At 39.0% G+C, this 20,947-nt stretch overlaps 1 protein-coding gene and 1 long non-coding RNA gene across 2 annotated transcripts; both read left to right on the plus strand.

Moving 5' to 3' along the window:
• The first annotated feature begins 8,387 nt into the window (after window positions 1-8,387).
• LOC131109026 (collagen alpha-1(XXI) chain-like) lies at window positions 8,388-19,256 on the plus strand. The gene is made up of 11 exons (XM_078790498.1): window positions 8,388-8,607; window positions 10,760-10,896; window positions 11,040-11,159; window positions 12,187-12,303; window positions 12,387-12,573; window positions 14,265-14,430; window positions 14,541-14,763; window positions 16,821-16,994; window positions 18,937-19,041; window positions 19,139-19,150; window positions 19,197-19,256. The coding sequence occupies exons 1-11, from the start codon at window positions 8,526-8,528 to the stop codon at window positions 19,254-19,256; spliced, it is 1,383 nt and encodes a 460-aa protein (XP_078646624.1). The 5' UTR covers window positions 8,388-8,525.
• Window positions 19,257-19,740: 484 nt separating this feature from the next.
• LOC144898506 (uncharacterized) lies at window positions 19,741-20,794 on the plus strand. Its single transcript, XR_013627385.1, has 3 exons — window positions 19,741-19,834; window positions 20,105-20,140; window positions 20,749-20,794. It is a non-coding gene; the product is annotated as an uncharacterized LOC144898506 (long non-coding RNA).
• The last annotated feature ends 153 nt before the right edge of the window (window positions 20,795-20,947 follow it).

The raw sequence follows: 20,947 nt of genomic DNA on the forward strand, positions 1-20,947 counted from the left end.
TTTCATGTGGCGTGCAGAAATTCCAGTAAGACAAGAATAAACTAACTAGAGCATTTTGTCAGCTTCTCGGTGTGCAACAGATGTGACTTAAACACGTGTTGTTGACTTTGTAATTTAATGAAACATCTGCATGGCTATTTTGACAGCACACTCGCTGTTTACACGGATTTCAACTTTTCACAAACGACCGCTTTATTCCCAAAATAGGAAACCCATGTTTGATTGGTTTGTTTAGGTCGGAGTTTGTGTTGACATTCTCTGGTTAATTATTATACTAGGGGAGGCGAAGATGTATCAAAATATGGAAAAATATGTAAGATATGTATTAATACAGTATTGTTATTCTATACAGTATTTCACACTTTGCTTGGGAGAGAAATAAAGTGTAGAAAGTGAACTGAGCGTAACCGACCAGGCACACACTATATTCATCCGCTCAGCTCCAGGCACACACTGCAATCTTGTGCGGCGCGTGGCGCGAATTCTTCCGCCGAGGTGCGCTGCAACTAGTTCTCGAGCAAGCCTCGTATTTATGGACCAAAATTAAGTTTCTAATTAATGTATGAGAGGAACAAAAAACGTTGTAACACCACATTGTTAAAATTGTTCAGAAATACGTTTGTTGATTAAAAAAATACATGTACGTAGCTGTCCAAGTTGTACCCGGTTAGTAATGTGTCAGTCGCGAACGAATCGGCTCTATGAAATGAACAAGAGCCGGTTTGAGTCGTTGGGAGCCACCTGGGAGTTAGTGAGTTTTTTCCATCGTCTTTTTTCGTTTAAAAGCGAATGTCATTGGTCAAGATGTGTGGCGGCCCGAGCGAGGGGAGGGGCGGGTTAAAAAAACGGAGGTGCTCTTAAAGCCGATTCGTTCATCAGAAATGAAGATCTACTATGACCTGACTTGTCGATGTAAATTGTTTTTTTTTTAATAATACAACATTATATGATAATATCATTTTGTAGATGTTCATTAAGGTTTAAATAAATACATTTAAATAATATGAAATAATATATAATATATATTTCCAGCATTCATTCATTTTCTACCGCTTATCCGTTGACACGTGACATCAACAAGGCGGTGTTGGGTCAGTGACCTCATCGTTCTTGTATCGCCTGTATCGGAGTAGCAGATGTTGGCTGTGATATCATCATATTTCACCTAAAAAGAGAGAAACTTATCTCATTTTTGGGTGGCTCTATTTCAGAGCGGGCGGCAACATCCTGTCTCTAGAATAGCGACAGCTCAACTCCCAAATCAGTGGGTGCTTAGATTTCAACATCTTTCTATGATATTTCCATGAATCAGTATTTTACGCCATTTTTTCCCATTCAAAAAAGGTATGGTGATGTGGCAAACCTGATGGTTGCTGGTTCGATTCTCAGTGGGTGCCTAGATTTCAACACATTTCTAGATATTGCCATAATTGAATATTTTCTATCATTTTTTTCCTATTTGAAAAAAAGGTATGATGACATGGCTCAGATCATTGGGTGGTTGTCTCCTAACCTGATGGTTGCTGGTTCGATCCTCAGTGGGTGCCTAGATTTGAACACATTTCTAGGATATTTCCATTATTTAATATTTTCTGTCATTTTTTTCCAGGCATGGTGACATGGCAAACATGATGGTTGCTGGTTCGATCCTCAGTCGGTGCACAGATTTTAACACCATTCTAGGATATTTCCATAATTTTATGTTTTCTGTGTAATTTCTTTCCTATTGAAAAAAAGGCATGGTGACGTGGCAAACCTGACGGCTGCTGGTTCAATCCTGAGTTCAACACAATTCTAGTATATGTCCATAATTTAATATTTTTGTGTCATTTTTTCCAATTGAAAAATAAAGTTATGATGACATAGCTCACGTCATTGAGTGGCAGTCTCTTAACCTGACATTTCCTGGTTCGATCCTCAGCGGGTGCATAGATTTCAACACCGTTGTAGGATATTTCCACAATTTTATATTTTCTGTGTCATTTCTTTCAGATTGAAAAAAGGTATGGTGACATGGCAAACCTGACAGTTGCTGGTTCGATCCTCAGTAGGTGCATAGATTTCAACACCATTCTAGGATATTTCCATAATTTTATATTTTCTGTCACTTTTTTTCCTGTTGAAAAAAAGTATGGTGACATGGCTCAAGTTGTTGAGTGGTCGTCATTTCAACTAATGGTTGCTGGTTCAATCCTCAGTGGGTGCATTGATTTCAACACATTTCTAGGATATTTCCATAATTTAATATTTTCTGTCATTTTTCCCGGCATGGTGACATGGCAAACCTGGTGGTTGCTGGTTCAATCCTCAGTGGGCGTCTGGATTTCAACATATTTCTTGGATATTTCCGTAATTTAATATTTTCTGTGTCATGTTTTTCCTATTGAACAAAAGGCATGATGCCATGGCTCAGGTTGTTGAGTGGCCGTCTCCTAACCCAATGGTTGCTGCTTCGATCCTCAGTGGGTGAATAGATTTCAACACATTTCAACATTCATTCTTCACTTCAGCTTCAGCAAATGACGGTCATAGACGCTAAAAAAATAACTTCCCGAAAAAAAATCTATGCTGTGGTCCGTGCAGCATGTCTGGTGGACGTCAGCACGGGACGCTGGCTTCATGCTGTGGTGAAGCAGGCCACAGAGTTTAAAGACTTGCCCTGACACTCCTACCATTCAAGCAGGAGGAGGACTGTCACTACTAATCTGGTACTTCACTCTCCTCACGTTCTCCTCACAATCACCTTGACTACTTGAAGCTGCAGTACACACGTGTCATTACTACTTGACTGTACTTCCATTGAAGGTAAGCAAGCTTATTTACTTCACGACTGTTTTATCCGCAAGAGTCCTTCAGGCTAACATCTAATTTTATGATGGCTATAATGAAAAGTGTTTGAGTTATATGACAACATTAGTGATGTGCTCTTTAAAGCGCCTACACTTGTTTGAATGTGAAGTTTCCCATTGTCCTTGCAGAAATGTCTGTTGTCCTTGCCCGAGTTAGGTTACAAGTAAGCAAGCATCAATCAGGACAAGGAGAAGAAAAGCTAAATATACCGCGTACATGAACCACTGTCATTATGGCTCACAGAGGTTCTCTGCTTTCGGGTAAAAGCGCACTTTCAATTTGTCCCTTCCCATGACTTTGGGTATTTCAAAGACACGTTGTTAGTGAGTCTAAAACGGCCCTTCGTAATTAGTGTGTGCAAAAGTGCACAATCATAATTGTGATGGTGCAACGTTTCCTGTTTTACGTGATTTGATGTGATTTTCCTCATAAAGCATTGGGAAATTACAGTTGTACAAAACACAGTTTAAAAAACACACTAGCTGTGTTAGTTAATTGCAGTTTGATTGATTAGTCAGATATTGCTAATTGCAACTTCTGGTAATTCAGCTTCCGCCTATTTACATACACTGTAAACACGAATGTTCAAAGTACTTAAATAAATTAAGTTATGCACACTCAAAGTTCTTAAAAAAGTTCTAACAACTTAATTATGTCAAGTTCATTTAACACGTTGTTCCATTTTGAGTACTTTTAACTAATATGTTTTGATTAAATTGAACTATGGCTATATTAAATAAGATTAATTTAAAAATATAGTTGACATACAACTTTAGACATTGTAAATCTGAATGCTCAAAATAATCAATTGATATAAGTATAGTTAACTTAAAATGTTCTTAAAAGTTCTACTTATTAATGTTGATTGCCAGTTGCATTATCTGTCTTTTCAGTTTATTTAACTTGTAATTTTTGATTAATATGAACTTTTTGCAGATTTCGGTAACCTACTTAAAATAATTAACTCGTAGTTAATTAAAATGTAAAAAAGTATCTATTAAACATGAATAAATCAAACCAAGAATCAATTAAGAATAATAAATCCATTGCATCAGATAGATTTGTAATGTGTAGGTTACACATGCTCCCCAAAATTTAAAAAGTATATCTAATATCAACTCCAAATATTTAAGCACTGATATACTCAAATGTTTGAGTTCATGAACTCAAAAACATGTGGTAACTGATTGCCTTACTTTTTTTGAGTTCTGCTAACTTATTCGGGTTTACAGTATACCTGGCAACATTTGCAGTTGAAAATAAGGGATTTTCGACAAAATCACAAAAAGCATAGTGAAACCGTAAGCCAAATACATCGTGGGTTATCCATACCATTGACCCCAAGTGGCTACTGTTACCTGCAGAACCGGACAGGTTTTATTTTTGATGAAAAGCCAAAATGTGGGAAATTGCAGGAAACTAAACAGGAGAGCAAAATATATGAGGTTCCACGGAAAAAACACATTTTCTGGACAAACAATACAGATTTTAAGTCATATGAAAAGGGAAAAAGACCCTAAGCGATAAAAGGGGAAATTCCTAATTTAAATATAAATTGCTAAATAAAATTGATACAAATCAAGAAGTTATATACACTCTTTACAGCTGTGTACATATTGATCAAGCCACAGGTTGGTTATATTGGCAAGGTTATTGCATTTTTATTACAAGGTTTATTGCACAGTTATTGTATAGGATTTTTGAAGCAGTTTATATTATACAATCTGGCATCTGCACTTTGGATGTATCATCATGTACACAACAGTGGAACCTTGGTTATTTATATACCTTGGTCTATTTGCGTGCATCTTGCTGTTTGCGTACAAGATGGTGCATGTTTTGCCGTGTTATTAATACGCCACCTGAGTCCAACTGTGGGCTTAAGGTATTTTTATCACAAAACACAGCTTACTAATACATGGAAAAATATGTTTTTATAGTTTTACAATTACACCCTCGGCCATCTCTTGCATGTTCTCCCCGTGCATGCGTGGGTTTTCTCCGGGTACTCCGGTTTCCTCCCACATTCCCAAAACATGCTAGGTTAATTGGCGACTCCGAATTGTCCATAGGTATGAATGTCAGTGTGAATGGTTGTTTGTCTAAATGTGGCCTGTGATTGGCTGGTGACCCGAAGACAGCTGGGATAGGCTCCAGGACCCCCCGCAACCCTCGTGAGGAAAAGCGGTAGAAAATGAATGAATTAATGAGTTTTACAATTATAGTTTTATCTGCAGAAAACAATTCTACATGCATATCAATGACATGGATACCGCCTTGATATAGTCTGGAAAGTACGGTACAGTGCGGTACAGTATGACGACTGGTTAGCTACTGGCTAGCGCGTCAGGATATCGAAGGTTCAGCTTTCCGTTGGGACATGTCTGCATTGAGGTTGCACATTCTCTCCGTGCATGTGTGGGTTTTCCTCAGGCGATTGTGAGTAAGTGTGAATGATTGTAGTATATACTGTATGTGCTAAGTGACCTTTCGCCAAAGTCAGCTGGGATTGGTTCCAGCTCACCCGTGACCCTAACGAGTGGAAGCAGTATAGGAAACGGATAATAATCCTTAACCTTTGTATGGCTGTTGCATCATTGTCATGCGTCCCTTATCTGTATTCCTCATCCAGTTCAGGGTTGCATGGATTCTAGAGAGTAATTCCCAGCTGATATTGGCTTAGATTGATTGCCTGTCAATCACTGGGGTTTACGATCCGACCAACACATCGCATAAACAAGTTATTTAGTAACTCCAAATACCCCAACATGCATGTTTTCTGGAAGCTGGCATATCCACAGACGGGGAAAACGTCCTTGGATTCGACCGGAGAGCATTTTGTCAACAAAACCGCTAGAACCACCCTTGACTGAATGTAATAGAAAATATGATAGTGTCACACGCCGACGCTAACCAAAAATAGAGCAGGACATTTACAGGAAGGATGTGAGAAATACACAGAAAGTGGTCTCTGTAGGCCGATTAGGTTGGCAAATGGCGTCAGAGACATCTGTGCACAAGGAATGTTCTGTGATTCAGAAGCCAGCCGAGGTGGTTGATGTGGTTGCTGTGCTCAGCGCCACGGATTTGCCAAATGTAGCATGAGGTCAGGAGGAATTCCGCGTCGGTACCCACCTATCCTCGCTGCCTGTCAGTAATGAATGACATGCTTTCAAAGAAAGATGCAGGAGAGAATATGCGACAGGCGGTTGTGTCAGGTCATCTTTTTTTTAGACACTGTGTGATGCTATTTCCGCCTGATGATGATTTAGCCACACTTGATGACTCGATTACCGTATTTTTGAACTCTTATAAATTGGCAAGGCAGATCTACAACAGCACTGCAACAACATAACACAAACAATGAACGCCTCATTTGTCTGCCGAAGATTATGTAGTGTGGCCATTGCTTAACTGTCCCATAAAATGATACAATATATGCAACTGTGCATGAACTAGGAAAAAGAGAAAAATTCAGGAAAATTAAGGGAGATACGGGAAGATAAGGAATGTTTTCTGGAAAATAAGAAAAATCTGGTTTTGAACAGAAAAAGTGAAATGTTCTGTAAAAAAAAAAATTAAAATTAATGGTCTTAAACTGAAAATTAAGGGAAATTATCCAGAAAATAAGGAAAATTCTGGTTTCAATAAAAAATAAGGGAACTTTCCAAAAATGGAAGGAAAATAGGGGAAAATTATAGAAATTATAGAAAAACAGAAAATAAGAGACAGTATCCAGACAATTAGAGAACATAATTCTGGCCTTCGGCTGCACGGCGGTCAAGTGGTTAGCGCGCAGACCTCACAGCTAGGACACCCGAGTTCAATCCCACCCTCAGCCATCTCTGTGTGGAGTTTGCATGTTCTTCCCGTGCATGCGTGGGTTTTCTCCAGTTACTCCGGTTTCCTCCCACATTCCAAAAACATGCTAGGTTAATTAGCGACTCCAAATTGTCCATAGGTATGAATGTGAGTGTGAATGGTTGTTTGTCTATATGTGCCCTGTGATTGGCTGGCGACCAGTCCAGGGTGTACCCCGCCTCTTGCGCGAAGATAGCTGGGATAGGCTCCAGCACCCCCGCGACCCTCGTAGGAAAAGCAGTAGAAAATGAATGAATGAATGGTCTTGAACAAAAAAGGGAAATATTTTGTAAAAAACAAAAATCTGGTCTCAAACTGAAAATTAAGGGAAATTTTCCAGAAAATAAAGAACATTTTGGGTTTCATTTAAAAAAATAATAGAATTTTCCCAAAAATTCAAAGAAAATAGGGGAAAATTATGGAAATTCTGGTGTTCAACAGAAAATAAGAGACAGTATCCAGAAAATTAAACAACATAATTCTGGCCTTCAACAGAAATTAAGGGAGATTTTCTGGAAAATAAGCAAAAATGTATGACAATAAAGGAAATTCTGATCTTTGACAGAATGTCATAGAAATAGTCAAAAAGAATTGGAGAAAATTTGGTAAATTTCTGGTCTTCAACAGAAAATAAGGGAAATTATGGATTTCAACAGAAAGGGATATTTTCTGGAAAATAAGCAAAAGTTAGGGAAAAGAAGGGAAATTACGGTCCATCCATCCATGTTCTATACCGCTTATCATCACAAGGGTCGTGGGTATGCTGGAGCCTATCCCAGCTGTCTTCGGGCGAGAGGTGGGGTACACCCTGGACTGGTGGCCAGCCAATCACAGGGCACATATAGACAAACAACCATTCACACTCACATTCATATCTATGGACAATTTGGAGTCGCTAATTAACCTAGCATGTTTTTGGAATGTGGGAGGAAACCGGAGTACCCGGAGAAAACCCACGCATGCACGGGGAGAACATGCACTCTCCACACAGAGATGCCAAGCAGAGAATCGAACCCAGGTTTTCCCGATTTCCTGACTGTGTGGCCAACGTCCTAACCACTTGTCCACTGTGTGGGTAAATTTTGGTCTTCAACATTTTCGAGAATACGAGACATTTTCCGGAAGGATGGATGGGTGATCCATAATACCACTGCCTTTGTTCTCAAGTCTTGCCCTGCTGCAGACAAAATGGTCTGCTCCACTCGGCTGAACACAGCAGAAGCATGTGTACAGCATATAACATATACTTTCTATGTACATATAATAGTACAGCGGTTATGACACCTTGCAGTGTTCCATTGTCAGTCATCAGATTATTCATGTATAAAATGATGCATAATTGTACAATACTACATTCCATCAGACGTGCCAAGAATGAGAAAAGGCTAACAGGTCCTGGGAGGAGATGTTGTGGTAGCGCTGTGGACTGATCCTCCCATGTCTTTAAACCTTCTGCCAGCATACTGCAGTCCATGATGCCATGTTTATACTGCAGTTTTTCCCATCCCTGTATAGCGTACACGTTGTTATTTAGTGGCCAGTGGACCCACGTTTGGGTCCATCAGAGACGACTGCATCGCATACTGTAATGTCCAATGTGAATCTTCATGGAAGTATCAGATTGCTTTTAGTATCAGGACTTATCCCAAAGTCAGATGGAATAGACTCCAAGCTGCTGTGACCCTGAAGAAGACAAGCGGAATAGAAATATGACGGGTAGACAATAAGTACTGACTAGGCTGTGATTTTGTTTTGTCATGGAAGGTTTAAGCCAAGTTGGACTACACTGAGGGGAGCCACCCTACTAAACAGCCATGTTGCTCCGGCCAGTGTGGACTTTCATTTTGTTGCTGATTCCATTGGATGCTGCAGAAAAGGAAGAAGATGTCCGAGCAGGTAAAGGAAACACGGCTCTCCACAATATGTCATACGTAATATTAGAGGTGTGCTTTCACTCATTTCTGCTCCGCAATGTTTCCGGGTATTTTTAGTCTGCCCTGGTTGTTGATGCTCTTCAAGACACGATGGCTATTCAAGTTCCCTGAACCCCTGAATTTTTGTAATTCCACATTTTCCATGCAAAAATTCCCACTGAAAAAAAAATCAATCAAAAAATTCAATTTAATTTAACGTAATTTAATTTAAAATGAATTAAGTTAAATTCCACATTCCTGATATTTCTCAACTGATTCAAACCATTCCATCATGCAAACATTCAGAATATTGATCTATTTTCGACATTCCAAAACATCCTCCTTTCCTCTAGAATTCCATATATTCTAACCTTAAAGTTCCCACTCAAATAAAAAGTCCTTTTTCCACATTTTCCACCCAACATCAACAACATTCAGACTGAACATCTTCACCGTAGGATTCTTAATTAATGAATAATATTTCATAATTAATGAAATATATATATTTTTTACCATAGATAGATAGATGTTCAAATAGCAAATACAGTAGAGCAAAAATATCAAAAATATAATAGCAAAGCAAGCAAAATAGAGCCCTGTAGACATGAATAGCACCCCTATAGTCACCTTTAGACTTGTATTACCCAATATAGTAGACATAATAATAGAAAATAAGCCATCTTAGACATAAATAAGACAGGTTAACGTTGACAGCGTACTTCCTGGTTAATGTAACGTTACTGACACCTAGAGACCAGTGTAGAATACTCCCCTACTGCGATGTTAATGTTTAAGGAGAGACTTGTGATGCATTTGAATTGCTTCATTAACTCATACAATACCAAAGACGTAGTTATACGTTTTTATCACCACCAATCCCAACAACGTATATATAAAATGGCCACAAGGGGGCACAATTGCATTTGATAAGAGGTTGGCAGAGATTATGTGGGTGGAAAAAAACACTTGTCAGGAAGGAGGAGAGGAGAGACCATGGAGGAGTGTAGCGTGCATTGTAGGGAAATTTTAATGCATGCGCACACACACAGCAAATGTGAAAATAGTAAATACTTCATGGTGTTATATTTTTAAATAAATTGTTATTTTGATGTTAAACAACCCTTTTTTGTGTGTGTTGGTGATCTTTTCACAAAAAGCTAATTTTCTCCTTTTTCTTGTTGGGAGCTGATATTTTCCTGAAACTTACCAATGTTTGACTGCTGATTACTAAAACATGGTGAAAGGTACAAACAAACTTTTAATTTCTGATGAAAGATGAGAGTCCAATCTTCCTTTTGGTACGGTCCATGTTAGGGATCGACCCATATGTTTTTTTCCAAGCCAATCCGATACCGATTTTTTTCAGCCTTAGCTGATGGCTGGGCCGATATTTGTGGCCGATACTGCTTTTGCTCCCTCAATTAATATGAAAAAATGACAATGATAACAAATATTACAGGTCTCAAGTTTAAACAAATATGTATTGAAATGTAAACACTGAATACAGTAGGATTCTGCTGTCTTAAAGACACATTTAAACGGCATTATAAACTTTAAAAGGAATAAATATTCAACCATGTGCAAAAAATTTCTGTCGTAGTTTAAGTTCTATCTAGCATCCTCCGCAGTGAGACGCACCCACGTATTGGCCGATACCGATTCAAGTAAAGAACACAAATATCAGCCCAATGTATCGGCCGATCCTTAGTCCATGTTTATATAGACATCGACCACAACATTCTGTGTGCCTTGAAAAATCAGTGAAAATGGTCTAAAATAGCTGGTACTGAAGGGGGTTGTCTTTTGCAAAATGCAAATTCAAAGCATTACAGTGTTTACAGTAGGCGTTGGGAATGAGATCGCTAACTCTGAGCTAGTTTCCATTGCCAACAAACCGTCATCCGCCTATGTTCTGTACGCCGAGGACTACACCACCATTGATCGTATCCGAGACTAGATGGAACAGAAACTCTAGACCCATGCAGTGAACATTCTCACAGGAGCTGCTGTCGGCCACTCTCTATATTGCTAACCTGTTGCTAGAACTCAGATAACAGTCGACTCTACGAGCTGACGTTGACACACATCACTTCTTAGTCCCCTTATTCCTGTTCATGTCTGCGTGTGTTTGTAAGGGTGCAGCACAGCGGTCAATGACTTGGTCTACATCGTTGATGGTTCGTGGAGTGTCGGCGTTGCAGATTTCGACACCGCCAAGCAATGGCTTATCAACATCACCAGCCAGTTTGACATTAGTTCCCACTATACACAGGTATGTGGATGAACATTTATATACTGTACAGTGAAACCTTTAAAACTGTGACAAAGACTGTTTGTCAGTTTTCTGCAACATGGCTCATCACTGAGCGTTGGTGTCTTGATTGAGGACAACATTTTTGTCTTTGTCTACCAAAGGTGGCCGTGATTCAGTACAGTGACAATCCTCGACTGGAGATCCCTCTGGGAAAACACCAAAATGCCGCAGACCTCATCCGGGCCATAAAAGCCATCACTTACATGGGAGGGAACACACAGGTAGGCACCAGGGGCACTAGGAGTGGGCATTATCCAAATATCAATAGTATCAAATAGTACCAATAGTATCAGAAATACTAATCAGAAGTATTTGAGTAATTGAAACACACATCACAAACAACAACAGCAAAAATGAACAGAAAATAGAATAAAGCCAAAGGTTAGGTTGTAAAAAAGGTCACAGGAATATAGTTAAAATATTATTGGAATAAAGTCATAATTGCGAGGAACATTTTCAGAGAGAAAGAGAAATAGTTGGAAAAAACAAACAAAAAAACTTTTATTTTTACAAGAAAAATTTTAAAGTACTATGAGAAAAAAGTAGCATTGTAATAAGAAAAAAGGGTGCAATTTTAACTAAATGAGAATATATTAAGTATATTTTATATATTATATAATGTAGTAATATTATGAGCTAAAATAATGTTAAAAAAATAAATGTTACTATTTGTACTTGTAATATTATGTGAATAACATAATATTTATGAAGATTATTTAAGAAGATATTACAAATAATTGGAACCCCTCTAGCAAAAATGGGAAAAAAGAGTTATATATTTTGTTATTAATACTTTTTTATTTTATGTTTTATCAATACTTTTCCAACTGTATCACAAAGCTAAGTTTGTGATTGTGTTTGCATGTTTGCATGTTAGTGGTTTGCATGTTTGCCTCCATAGATTCAAACCTCTGTTGGGCATCTCTGTGTGGTGTTTGGTGTGTTCTCCAGCTTCCTCCCACATGCATGTTAGGGTAAATTGTCCAGTGAGTGTGTTTGTCTAAAAGTGCCCCGCAATTCAAGTCAGCTGGGATAGACTCCAGCATACCCCCAGCAACCCTAGTGAGGATAAGTGGCATCGAAGTTTTTTCTTGAAATACACTGTATATACTGTAACATATTAGCATATCTACAGTATGTGTTGGATTACAAATATACCAAAATACACCCCATGAACTAAATGAACAAGACAGATACAATTTTGACCTGACTTGACCTGTTCTAAAACTGACTCTGTCTGTTTTGTAGACGGGGAGAGCCATTCGGTTCGCTGTGGACCACGTGTTCTCCACCTCCCAGCGAACCAGCCCAGTCAAGAACCGCATCGCCGTGGTGGTCACGGATGGAAAATCCCAGGATGATGTAGTAAATATTATTTGACTGTTTAATGGCTGTATTCTGTCTATTCTTTAGGTGCTATTCAGATTACGAACTTGCTCGGTTCCTAGGTGGATGCCAGCATGGAGGCACGCGTTCAAAGCATTACAGTGTTTGCAGTAGGCGTTGGGAATGAGATCGCTAACTCTGAGTTAGTTTCCATTGCCAACAAACCATCTTCCGCTTATGTTCTGTACGCTGAGGACTACACAACCATTGATCGTATCCGAGACTCGATGGAACAGAAACTCTGCGAAGGTCAGAATATTTCGACATTTGTCATTTTTGTCCTATAGTGTGAACGCCAAATGCTATAGAAAATAAGTATTTGAACACCCTGCTATTTTGCTATTTCTCCCACTTAGAAATCATGGAGGGGTCTGAAATTTTCATCGTAGGTGCATGTCCACTGTGAGAGAGATAAACTAAAAAGAAAAATCCAGAAATCACAATGCATGATTTTTTAACAATTTATTTGTGTGATACAGCTGCAAATAAGTATTTGAACACCTGTGTATCATCTAGAATTCTGACCCTGAAAGACCTGTTAGTCTGCCCATTAGAAGTCCACCTGCACTCCATGTATCATCCTGAATCAGATGCACCTGTTTGAGGTCGTTAGCTGCATAAAGACACCTGTCCACCCCATACAATCAGTAAGACTTTAACTTGTAACATGGCGAAGACCAAAGAGCTGTCCAAAGACACCAGAGACAAAATTGTACACCTCCACAAGGCTGGAAAGGGCTACGGAGCAATTACCAAGCAGCTTGGTGAAAAAAGGTCCACTGTTGGAGCTATCATTAGAAAATGGAAGAAGCTAAACATGACGGTCAATCTCAATCGGAGTGGAGCCCCATGCAAGATATCACCTCGTGGGGTCTCAATGATTCTAAGAAAGGTGAGGAATCAGCCCAGAACTACACGACAGGACTTGGTCAATGACCTGAAAAGAGCTGGGACCACCGTTTCCAAGGTTACTGTAGGTAATACACTAAGACGTCATGATGTGAAATCATGCATGGCACGAAAGGTTCCCCTGCTTAAACCAGCACATGTCAAGGCCCGTCTTAAGTTTGCATATGACCATTTGGATGATACAGAGGAGTCATGGGAGAAAGTTTTATGGTCAGATGAGACCAAAATAGAACTTTTTGGTCATAATTCCAATAAGCGTGTTTGGAGGAAGAAGAATGAAGAGTACAATCCGAAGAACACCATCCCTACTGTGAAGCATGGGGGTGGTAGCATCATGCTTTGGGGGTGTTTTTCTGCACATGGGACAGGACGAGTGCACTGCATTAAAGAGAGGATGACTGGGGCCGTGTATTGTGAGATTTTGGGGAACAACCTCCTTCCCTCTGTCAGAGCATTGAAGATGGGTCGTGGCTGGGTCTTCCAACACGACAACGACCCGAAGCACACAGCCAGGAAAACCAAGGAGTGGCTCCGTAAGAAGCATATCAAGGTTCTAGCATGGCCCAGCCAGTCTCCAGACCTGAACCCAATCGAAAATCTTTGGAGGGAGCTCAAACTCCGTGTTTCTCAGCGACAGCTCAGAAACCTGACTGATCTAGAGAAGATCTGTGTGGAGGAGTGGGCCAAGATCCCTCCTGCAGTGTGTGCAAACCTGGTGAAAAACTACAGGAAACGTTTGACCTCTGTAATAGCAAACAAAGGCTACTGTACCAAATATTAACATTCATTTTCTCAGGTGTTCAAATACTTATTTGCAGCTGTATCACACAAATAAATTGTTAAAAAATCATGCATTGTGATTTCTGGATTTTTCTTTTTAGTTTATCTCTCTCACAGTGGACATGCACCTACGATGAAAATTTCAGACCCCTCCATGATTTCTAAGTGGGAGAAATAGCAAAATAGCAGGGTGTTCAAATACTTATTTTCTTCACTGTAGCTCTCTAATTTATTTACCATTTTCCCTTTAGAGTCTGTGTGTCCCACAAGAATACCCGTGGCATCTCGAGATGAGAAAGGCTTTGAGTTAATGGTGGGAATGAACATCCAGACCAAAGCTAAAAAAATTCCTGGTTCTCTAGTGTCCGAGTCAGCCTTTGGTCTTACCACAGCCAGTGACATTACTGAGAAAACCAGGTATCGTGTCTGATTTGCATCTAATTTCACTGAAGGGGTGTAACGGTTCACTAATGTTTTTACTTATTTCTACTCAACTATACGTAATACAATGCATATCTTTTCACTAGAGAGATTTTCCCAGAGGGCCTTCCTCCGTCTTATGTTTTTGTTGCCACCATCCGTTTGAAGGGGATCTCGGAAAAGTTAAACTTTGACCTGTGGAGAGTGCTGTCCAAAGACAAAGAGATCCAAGCTGCGGTGAGCTTGAACGGGAAAGACAAAACTGTCACTTTCACCACGACGAGCATCGCCAACAAGGAGCAGAAGATTGTCTTCAATTTGGGACTTCAGGTGGGTGAAGTTAGACACTTAAGTTTAGTAATGGTAATGGTTTAATTTCATTTGAACATGCATCAGATTACAATTGAATGCATCGCATAATCAGTTCACAGTTCCACATGTCCAAAAGGAGTAGGAAGAAGCAAAGCTTATTAAATCCTACCCCTCCATCTGGTACTTTTACAATCAGTAACTGTTACATTTGTTCACTTCCTGCTTTCCATAATACAGTTTAAGGTTTTTTTTGTTTGTTTTTTGTTTTTTAAAATAATGTACCTCGTACCGAAGTACGAGGTGATATGACCATACAATGACATAATGGGTACCATAGTAAGTGTCAGTATAGTGATATATATAGCACATCATGACTGGTTGAAGACTCTTCATCCTTGTATTTAGCAAACATCAACTGCTTGTATTGTTTCTTGAATTGGCTCATCGTTGTGCATTGTTTGAGTTCCTTACTCAATCCATTCCATAGTTTGATTCCACATACTGAAATGCTATGGCTTTTTAACGTAGTCCTAGCATATAAGTGTTTCAAATGTACTTCTTCCCTGAGATCATATTTCTCCTCTCTTGTAGAGAAGTATTGGATGACATTTTTTGCGAACTGGTTGTTTTTAGCCTTATGCATTATCTTAGCTGTTTGAAGATGAACTATATCAGCAAGTTGAAGTATTTGTGATTTTAGAAATAAGGAGTTAGTATGTTCTGATTAGGCCAGAAATATGTCACTTTGTTACTTTACTGTCTTTTTTTCAAGGCTTAAACCCACAGAAGGACAAGAACACAGAGCAGGTATTGTTTCACTTGTTCCCCCATCATCTGAAAATGACAAACCACAGCCTACCACTGTGCACCGCATCAAAATGAATCAAATCAAACAAGGGCAAAAAAACATAATTGCACCCCTGTTCAATGCTGCACATTGAGGTCTAGGTGTGTTAGGAATGAGGGGGTGTGTACATTTGGAAAAAATAACCTGGCGGGATATGTTATTACCTCAAACTGCCATGGAAATAGAGGCATGGGTTCCAAGTCCATCAGCCACCAGCAAGTTTCCACCAGGGGAATATACTGTCGTGGTTTAGAAACATTTTCTTGGAGCCCTTCTCTGGCATCCGTGAATGCTGATCATTCATCATTATTCGTGCTATTCTACACCACAATTTCTCTATTTATTTTTAATTAAAATTGAGTAATGTCCGTTTATGCAATTGTTTTCCCATTAAAGCTCTGAACCTTTTGCCTTCAATTGATCAGATTGAATGACAACCTCTGGGGCAATGGTCCTTTGGTCATGGACCTATCTGTTTATTTCTTACGCTTCACTCCGCCCACAGCTTTCATTGCAAATTCCAATCATATTTTTCCCAAAATTAACTAAACTTGAAACACTTATATGCTAGGACTACGTTAAAAAGCCACAGTATTTCAGTATGTGGAATCAAACTATGGAATGGATTGAGTGAGGAACTCAAACAATGCACAACGATGAGACAATTCAAGAAACAATACAAGCAATTGATGTCTGCTAAATACAAGGATGAAGAACCAGTCTTGTCTTGAACCAGTCATGATGTGCTATATATATCACAATATTGACACTTACTATGGTACACATTATATCATTGTATGGTCATATCACCTCGTACTTCAGTACGGGACATAAAATTACAAAATTTAAAAATAAAAAAAATAAAAAAACAAACTGTATTATGGAAAGCAGGAAGTGAACAAATGTAACAGTTACTGATTGTAAAAGTACCAGATGGAGGGGTAGGATTTAATAAGCTTTGTTTCTTCCTACTCCTTTTGGACATGTGGAACTGTGAACTGATTATGTGATGCATTCAATTGTAATCTGATGCATGTTCAAATGAAATTAAACCATTACCATTACCATAATCCACACTGAAACCCATGCATTAAAAATGATAAGAACATGAGTAGAGTACTATTGACATACCACTGTTATCACAGTTGTCATATAGAGCAGGTCAAGGCGGTTGATTATTGTTTGATTTTGGTCAAGCCAAGTTTTTTTTTTTTGTAAACGCCATCAGGCTCTGTATGATGGGATGTGGCATCAGCTGAAAATCCTGGTGAGGCCCAGCCAGGTCACCAGCTTCCTTGACGATCAACGCATCCAGGAAATACCTTTGGAGCCAGTGGAGCCCATTTATATCAACGGAAAGACACAAGTGGCAAAAAGGCGAGGAACAGATGTTACTGTACCTGTAAGTACAAATCATAATGTTGAATCTAAAGTAGGGCTGCACGGCGGTCGTGTGGTTAGCGAGCAGACCTCACTGCTAGGAGACCAGGGTTCAATTCCACCCTCGGCCATCTTTGTGTGGAGTTTGCATGTTCTCCCTGTGCATGCGTGAGTTTTCTCCAGGTACTCCAGTTTCCTCCCACATTCCAAAAACATGCTAGGTTAATTGGCGACTCCAAATTGTCCATAGGTATGAATGTGAGTGTGAATGGTTGTTTATATGTGCCCTGTGATTGTCTGGCGACCAGTCCAGGGTATACCCCGCCTTTCGCCTGAAGACAGCTGGGATAGGCTCCAGCACCCCCGCAAACCTTGTGAGGAAAAGCGGTAGAAAATGAATGAATGAATGAATGAATCTAAAATACCGCAAAAGAGAGACTCCATTGAGCATCTCAGTCTTTGTACAAAATACTGAAAAATCAGTACTGTATTTAACTCATTTGCTCAAGGAGTCATTTATAGTACATCATTACAAGAGGTGATGATGCAACTCCACAATGGAGGACAGCATGTTTGCTCCAGTTTGACGCTGAAAAATACGGCCACAAGGTGGCAAAAGTGTATGTTATAAAAGCTTGTTGTGTGAATGAAGATATGCATTGAAGGACACACTCGCACACACTTCAGTTACAAATGTGAAAATTGTAACTAGTGCATGATGTTATATTTGTAAAATGTGTTTATACTGGTGTAAACAACAATTTTTGTGTTCTTTATGTTATGGCATCGTTGTTTAGATAATTCAGCTAAATATATTTGGCTATATTTGTGTCAAAGTGAAAGTCATGCTTGAAATGTACCTATCCTTTTTTCTCCCTTTTCTTGTTGAGAACTGATATTTTGCTGAAGCTTGCCTATGTTCTACTGTTGATTACTTTTTCTTCTTCTTTCTCTTTTGGCTTTTCCCTTCAGGGGTCGCACAGCAAATCAATCTCTTCCATCCAACCATGTCTTCTGCATCTGTCTCTCTCACACCAACTACCTTCACTACATCCATAAACCTCCTCTTTGGTCTTCCTCTACGCCTCCTACCTGGCAGCTCTAAATGCAGCATCCTTCTACCAATATATTCACTATCTCTCCTCTGGACATGTCCCAACCATCTCAGTCTGGCCTCTCTGACTTCATTTCCAAGGCCTCTAACATGTAATGTCCCTCTGATGTACTCATTCCTGATCCTATCCATCATGGTCACTCCCAATGAGAACCTCAGCATCCTCATCTCTGCTACCTCCAGTTCTGCTTCCTGTCTTTTCCTCAGTGGTGCTGTCTCTAGACGAAACAACATCGCTCGTCTCACCACAGTTTTGTATACCTTTTCTGTTCAGATATTTGTGTCTAAGTTATACTTGAAATGTACCTTTTCACAAAAAGTTGGTTTTCTCCCTTTTCTAGTCGGGAACTAATATTTTCCTGAAACTTACCTATGTTATACTGCTGATTACTAAAGAACAGACAAAGGTGGAAACCAACTTTTTTCCTGATGAAAGCCTGGAGTCTAATCTTTCTTTTGGTAGGTTCCATTTATGTAGCCATGGAACACAATTTTTGGTGTGCCCTGAAAGATCAGTCAAAATCATCTAAAATGGCTGGTACTGAAAGGGTTGTCTTGGCTGGGATTGAATGAGTTCGAATGATAATGCAAGATGATCGAAGAACAGAGGAAACGAGTGCTTACAGCGACTGGTGCGTGGAAGAACCCCCGAACAAAGTGCGAAATCTCAATGCCTAAAGCATAAAATATAAAAATTGTGGGATTATTTTTTTTAAACCATGCTTTATGAATTATTACCGACATTTGATGAATCAGGAAGAAAAAATATATATATTAGCTGACCAAAAATCTGTGATATATTTAATAGGGTCAATCAAAATGATGAAGGCATGTTTCTGATGATATTTAGATGGAGATTCAGAAATTACGTCTCTACTGCGATCCTCTTCAGAGCGAGAGAGAGACCGCCTGCGAGATCTTCTCTGTGGTAAAAACCTTTAACCTGTGCACTCATGTAAAAGTTCCACATCCAGGGATTATACTTATGCATGAAGTTATCCTGAAAATAACCTTCTCTTACTTTCTTATTCTCTTTTGCCGATGGTTCTCAGGATGATGAAAGGGTAAGTGAAATGACATTCCCAATATCTCTAATATTTTATTCATCAGTGCTTCCAAATTCAGTCAGATGTTCTAAAAAGCAGGGATGTTGCTGATCTGATAAGCTAAAAAAGAAATCATTGAATTAATATGCAGTGTTGGAAGTAATGATGTAATTGCATTTGGTACCTATCATAACTATAAAATCCAAAATATAAAAACTTTTAAGTCAAATACATCTTCTCCTCAGTCAGCCATTGTTGGTTGAACTTGGCTTGTTGAACTCTTTTGCTTGGACCAACCAATCAGAATACAGAAAAAATGCTGATGTTACTGGTTGGAAGTGAATTTGATATCTGATTGGCTAAAGAAACCTGCAGATTGCTAATAGTGTTTCAGTGACATGGGCCAGCACTAAGGATTCTGAAGGCCCAGGGCAGATTACATTGACATGGCAACACATAGAAGCTGAAACCTGATTGGACATAAAAATTCTAAAATACTCATACACAAGATAATAAACGGTTGTGAATAAATATGTAAATATGCAATAAATATTCATATTTTTTATGTGTTTTGAGCTTGTTCCAAACAGCCTATCCTTGTTTCTTCAGTGTTCTCTGACTCGAAAAGCCACAATAGCAGAAGATGAAGACTGCAACTGTGTAGTGGGACCTCCTGGCCAGCGTGGCCCAGCAGGACGCATGGTAAAAATGGCCTTACACAATCCACACCTACAACACCACATACACAGTAGGATTCTTTTAACAGAAAACAGACACAATATCAACTAAATCAAGAGAAAGAACTCATAAGAGTACATTATGGTGCTGAAGTGATAACTTGATCGGGCAGTTCTATAGTGATTTTCAATGTATACAACCAATTTCAAATTAGTCAAATGGGGTTTGACTTTGTGTAATAAAATTGTAAATTTTGCATTTCTTTGTAAGAAAATAGTTTTTTTTATTCTGCAGGGAGAGAAAGGAAATGCAGGAGCTGTTGGTAAGCCTGTGAGTACTGCAAGTTTATTTATAATACACACATGTAGAACTGTGAATTCATTTATGTGATGTATTCCATTGTAAACCGATGCATGGTCAAATAAAATGAAATCATTACCACTACCATAAAACAATCAGAAAGCTACCCATAACAAAAGCTGAAAAACAAACATACAAAAACAAGAACGAATACATAGTGTGGAAGTTAGTAGGATACATGTACCAATGAGTTTGAGATGAAAAAAAACCCAACATTTTAAAGTATTTCCATTTCTATCTGAGCAGTGCATTTATTGGGCTGCTGTAATGACATCAGCCTCCCACTCGGATCTGAATCCTGTGGCTCCTTCTTGTGGACAGCACTGTAGCACCATCCACCATTTTCTGTGCTCCTTGTCCTCCATTAAATGGTTGTCTCAAATGAAATGCAAAATGTTGGAATTTTTATATTATAAACTCACATTGGTAGATGTTTGTATATTTCTGGAGATAAACCTTTGGTCCTCACAGACTCGTTTTTTTTTATGACGTGGACAAGTGTGGGTTATAGGCCAGAATTTACAGTACATATTGTTAAATTTAGATTTTTGCATTGGATATATTTTCTCTGTCATCAGGGTGAAACAGGGGAGCCTGGTCCTCCTGGATTACCGGGACAGAAAGTAAGAAACATTTGCTCATAATGCTATCTTTTTATTTTAGCGACATACACAATTACAGGTTTTGCTAATATAAAATCAAGATATTTAAGGTGACTCTAGAGCGGGGTCGTCCAGTAACCGAATGGCTGGTGGTTGGTTTATTGGTCTGTTCTTG

The sequence above is a fragment of the Doryrhamphus excisus genome, linkage group LG5 (genome assembly GCF_037039965.1).
Source record: "Doryrhamphus excisus strain RoL-2023G ecotype Guam linkage group LG5, RoL_Dexc_Guam_v1.1, whole genome shotgun sequence".
NCBI classification, from domain to species: Eukaryota; Metazoa; Chordata; class Actinopteri; order Syngnathiformes; family Syngnathidae; genus Doryrhamphus; species Doryrhamphus excisus.

What these genes read in the sequence shown, in the direction of transcription:
- LOC131109026 (XM_078790498.1), top strand. Translation starts at nt 8,526, where the DNA reads ATGTTGCTCCGGCCAGTGTGGACTTTCATTTTGTTGCTGATTCCATTG. An exon ending in ACATGGGAGGGAACACACAG is followed by an intron (nt 11,160 to 12,186) that starts GTAGGCACCAGG and finishes TCTGTTTTGTAG; the next exon opens with ACGGGGAGAGCCATTCGGTT. An exon ending in TCTTCAATTTGGGACTTCAG is followed by an intron (nt 14,764 to 16,820) that starts GTGGGTGAAGTT and finishes AAACGCCATCAG; the next exon opens with GCTCTGTATGATGGGATGTG.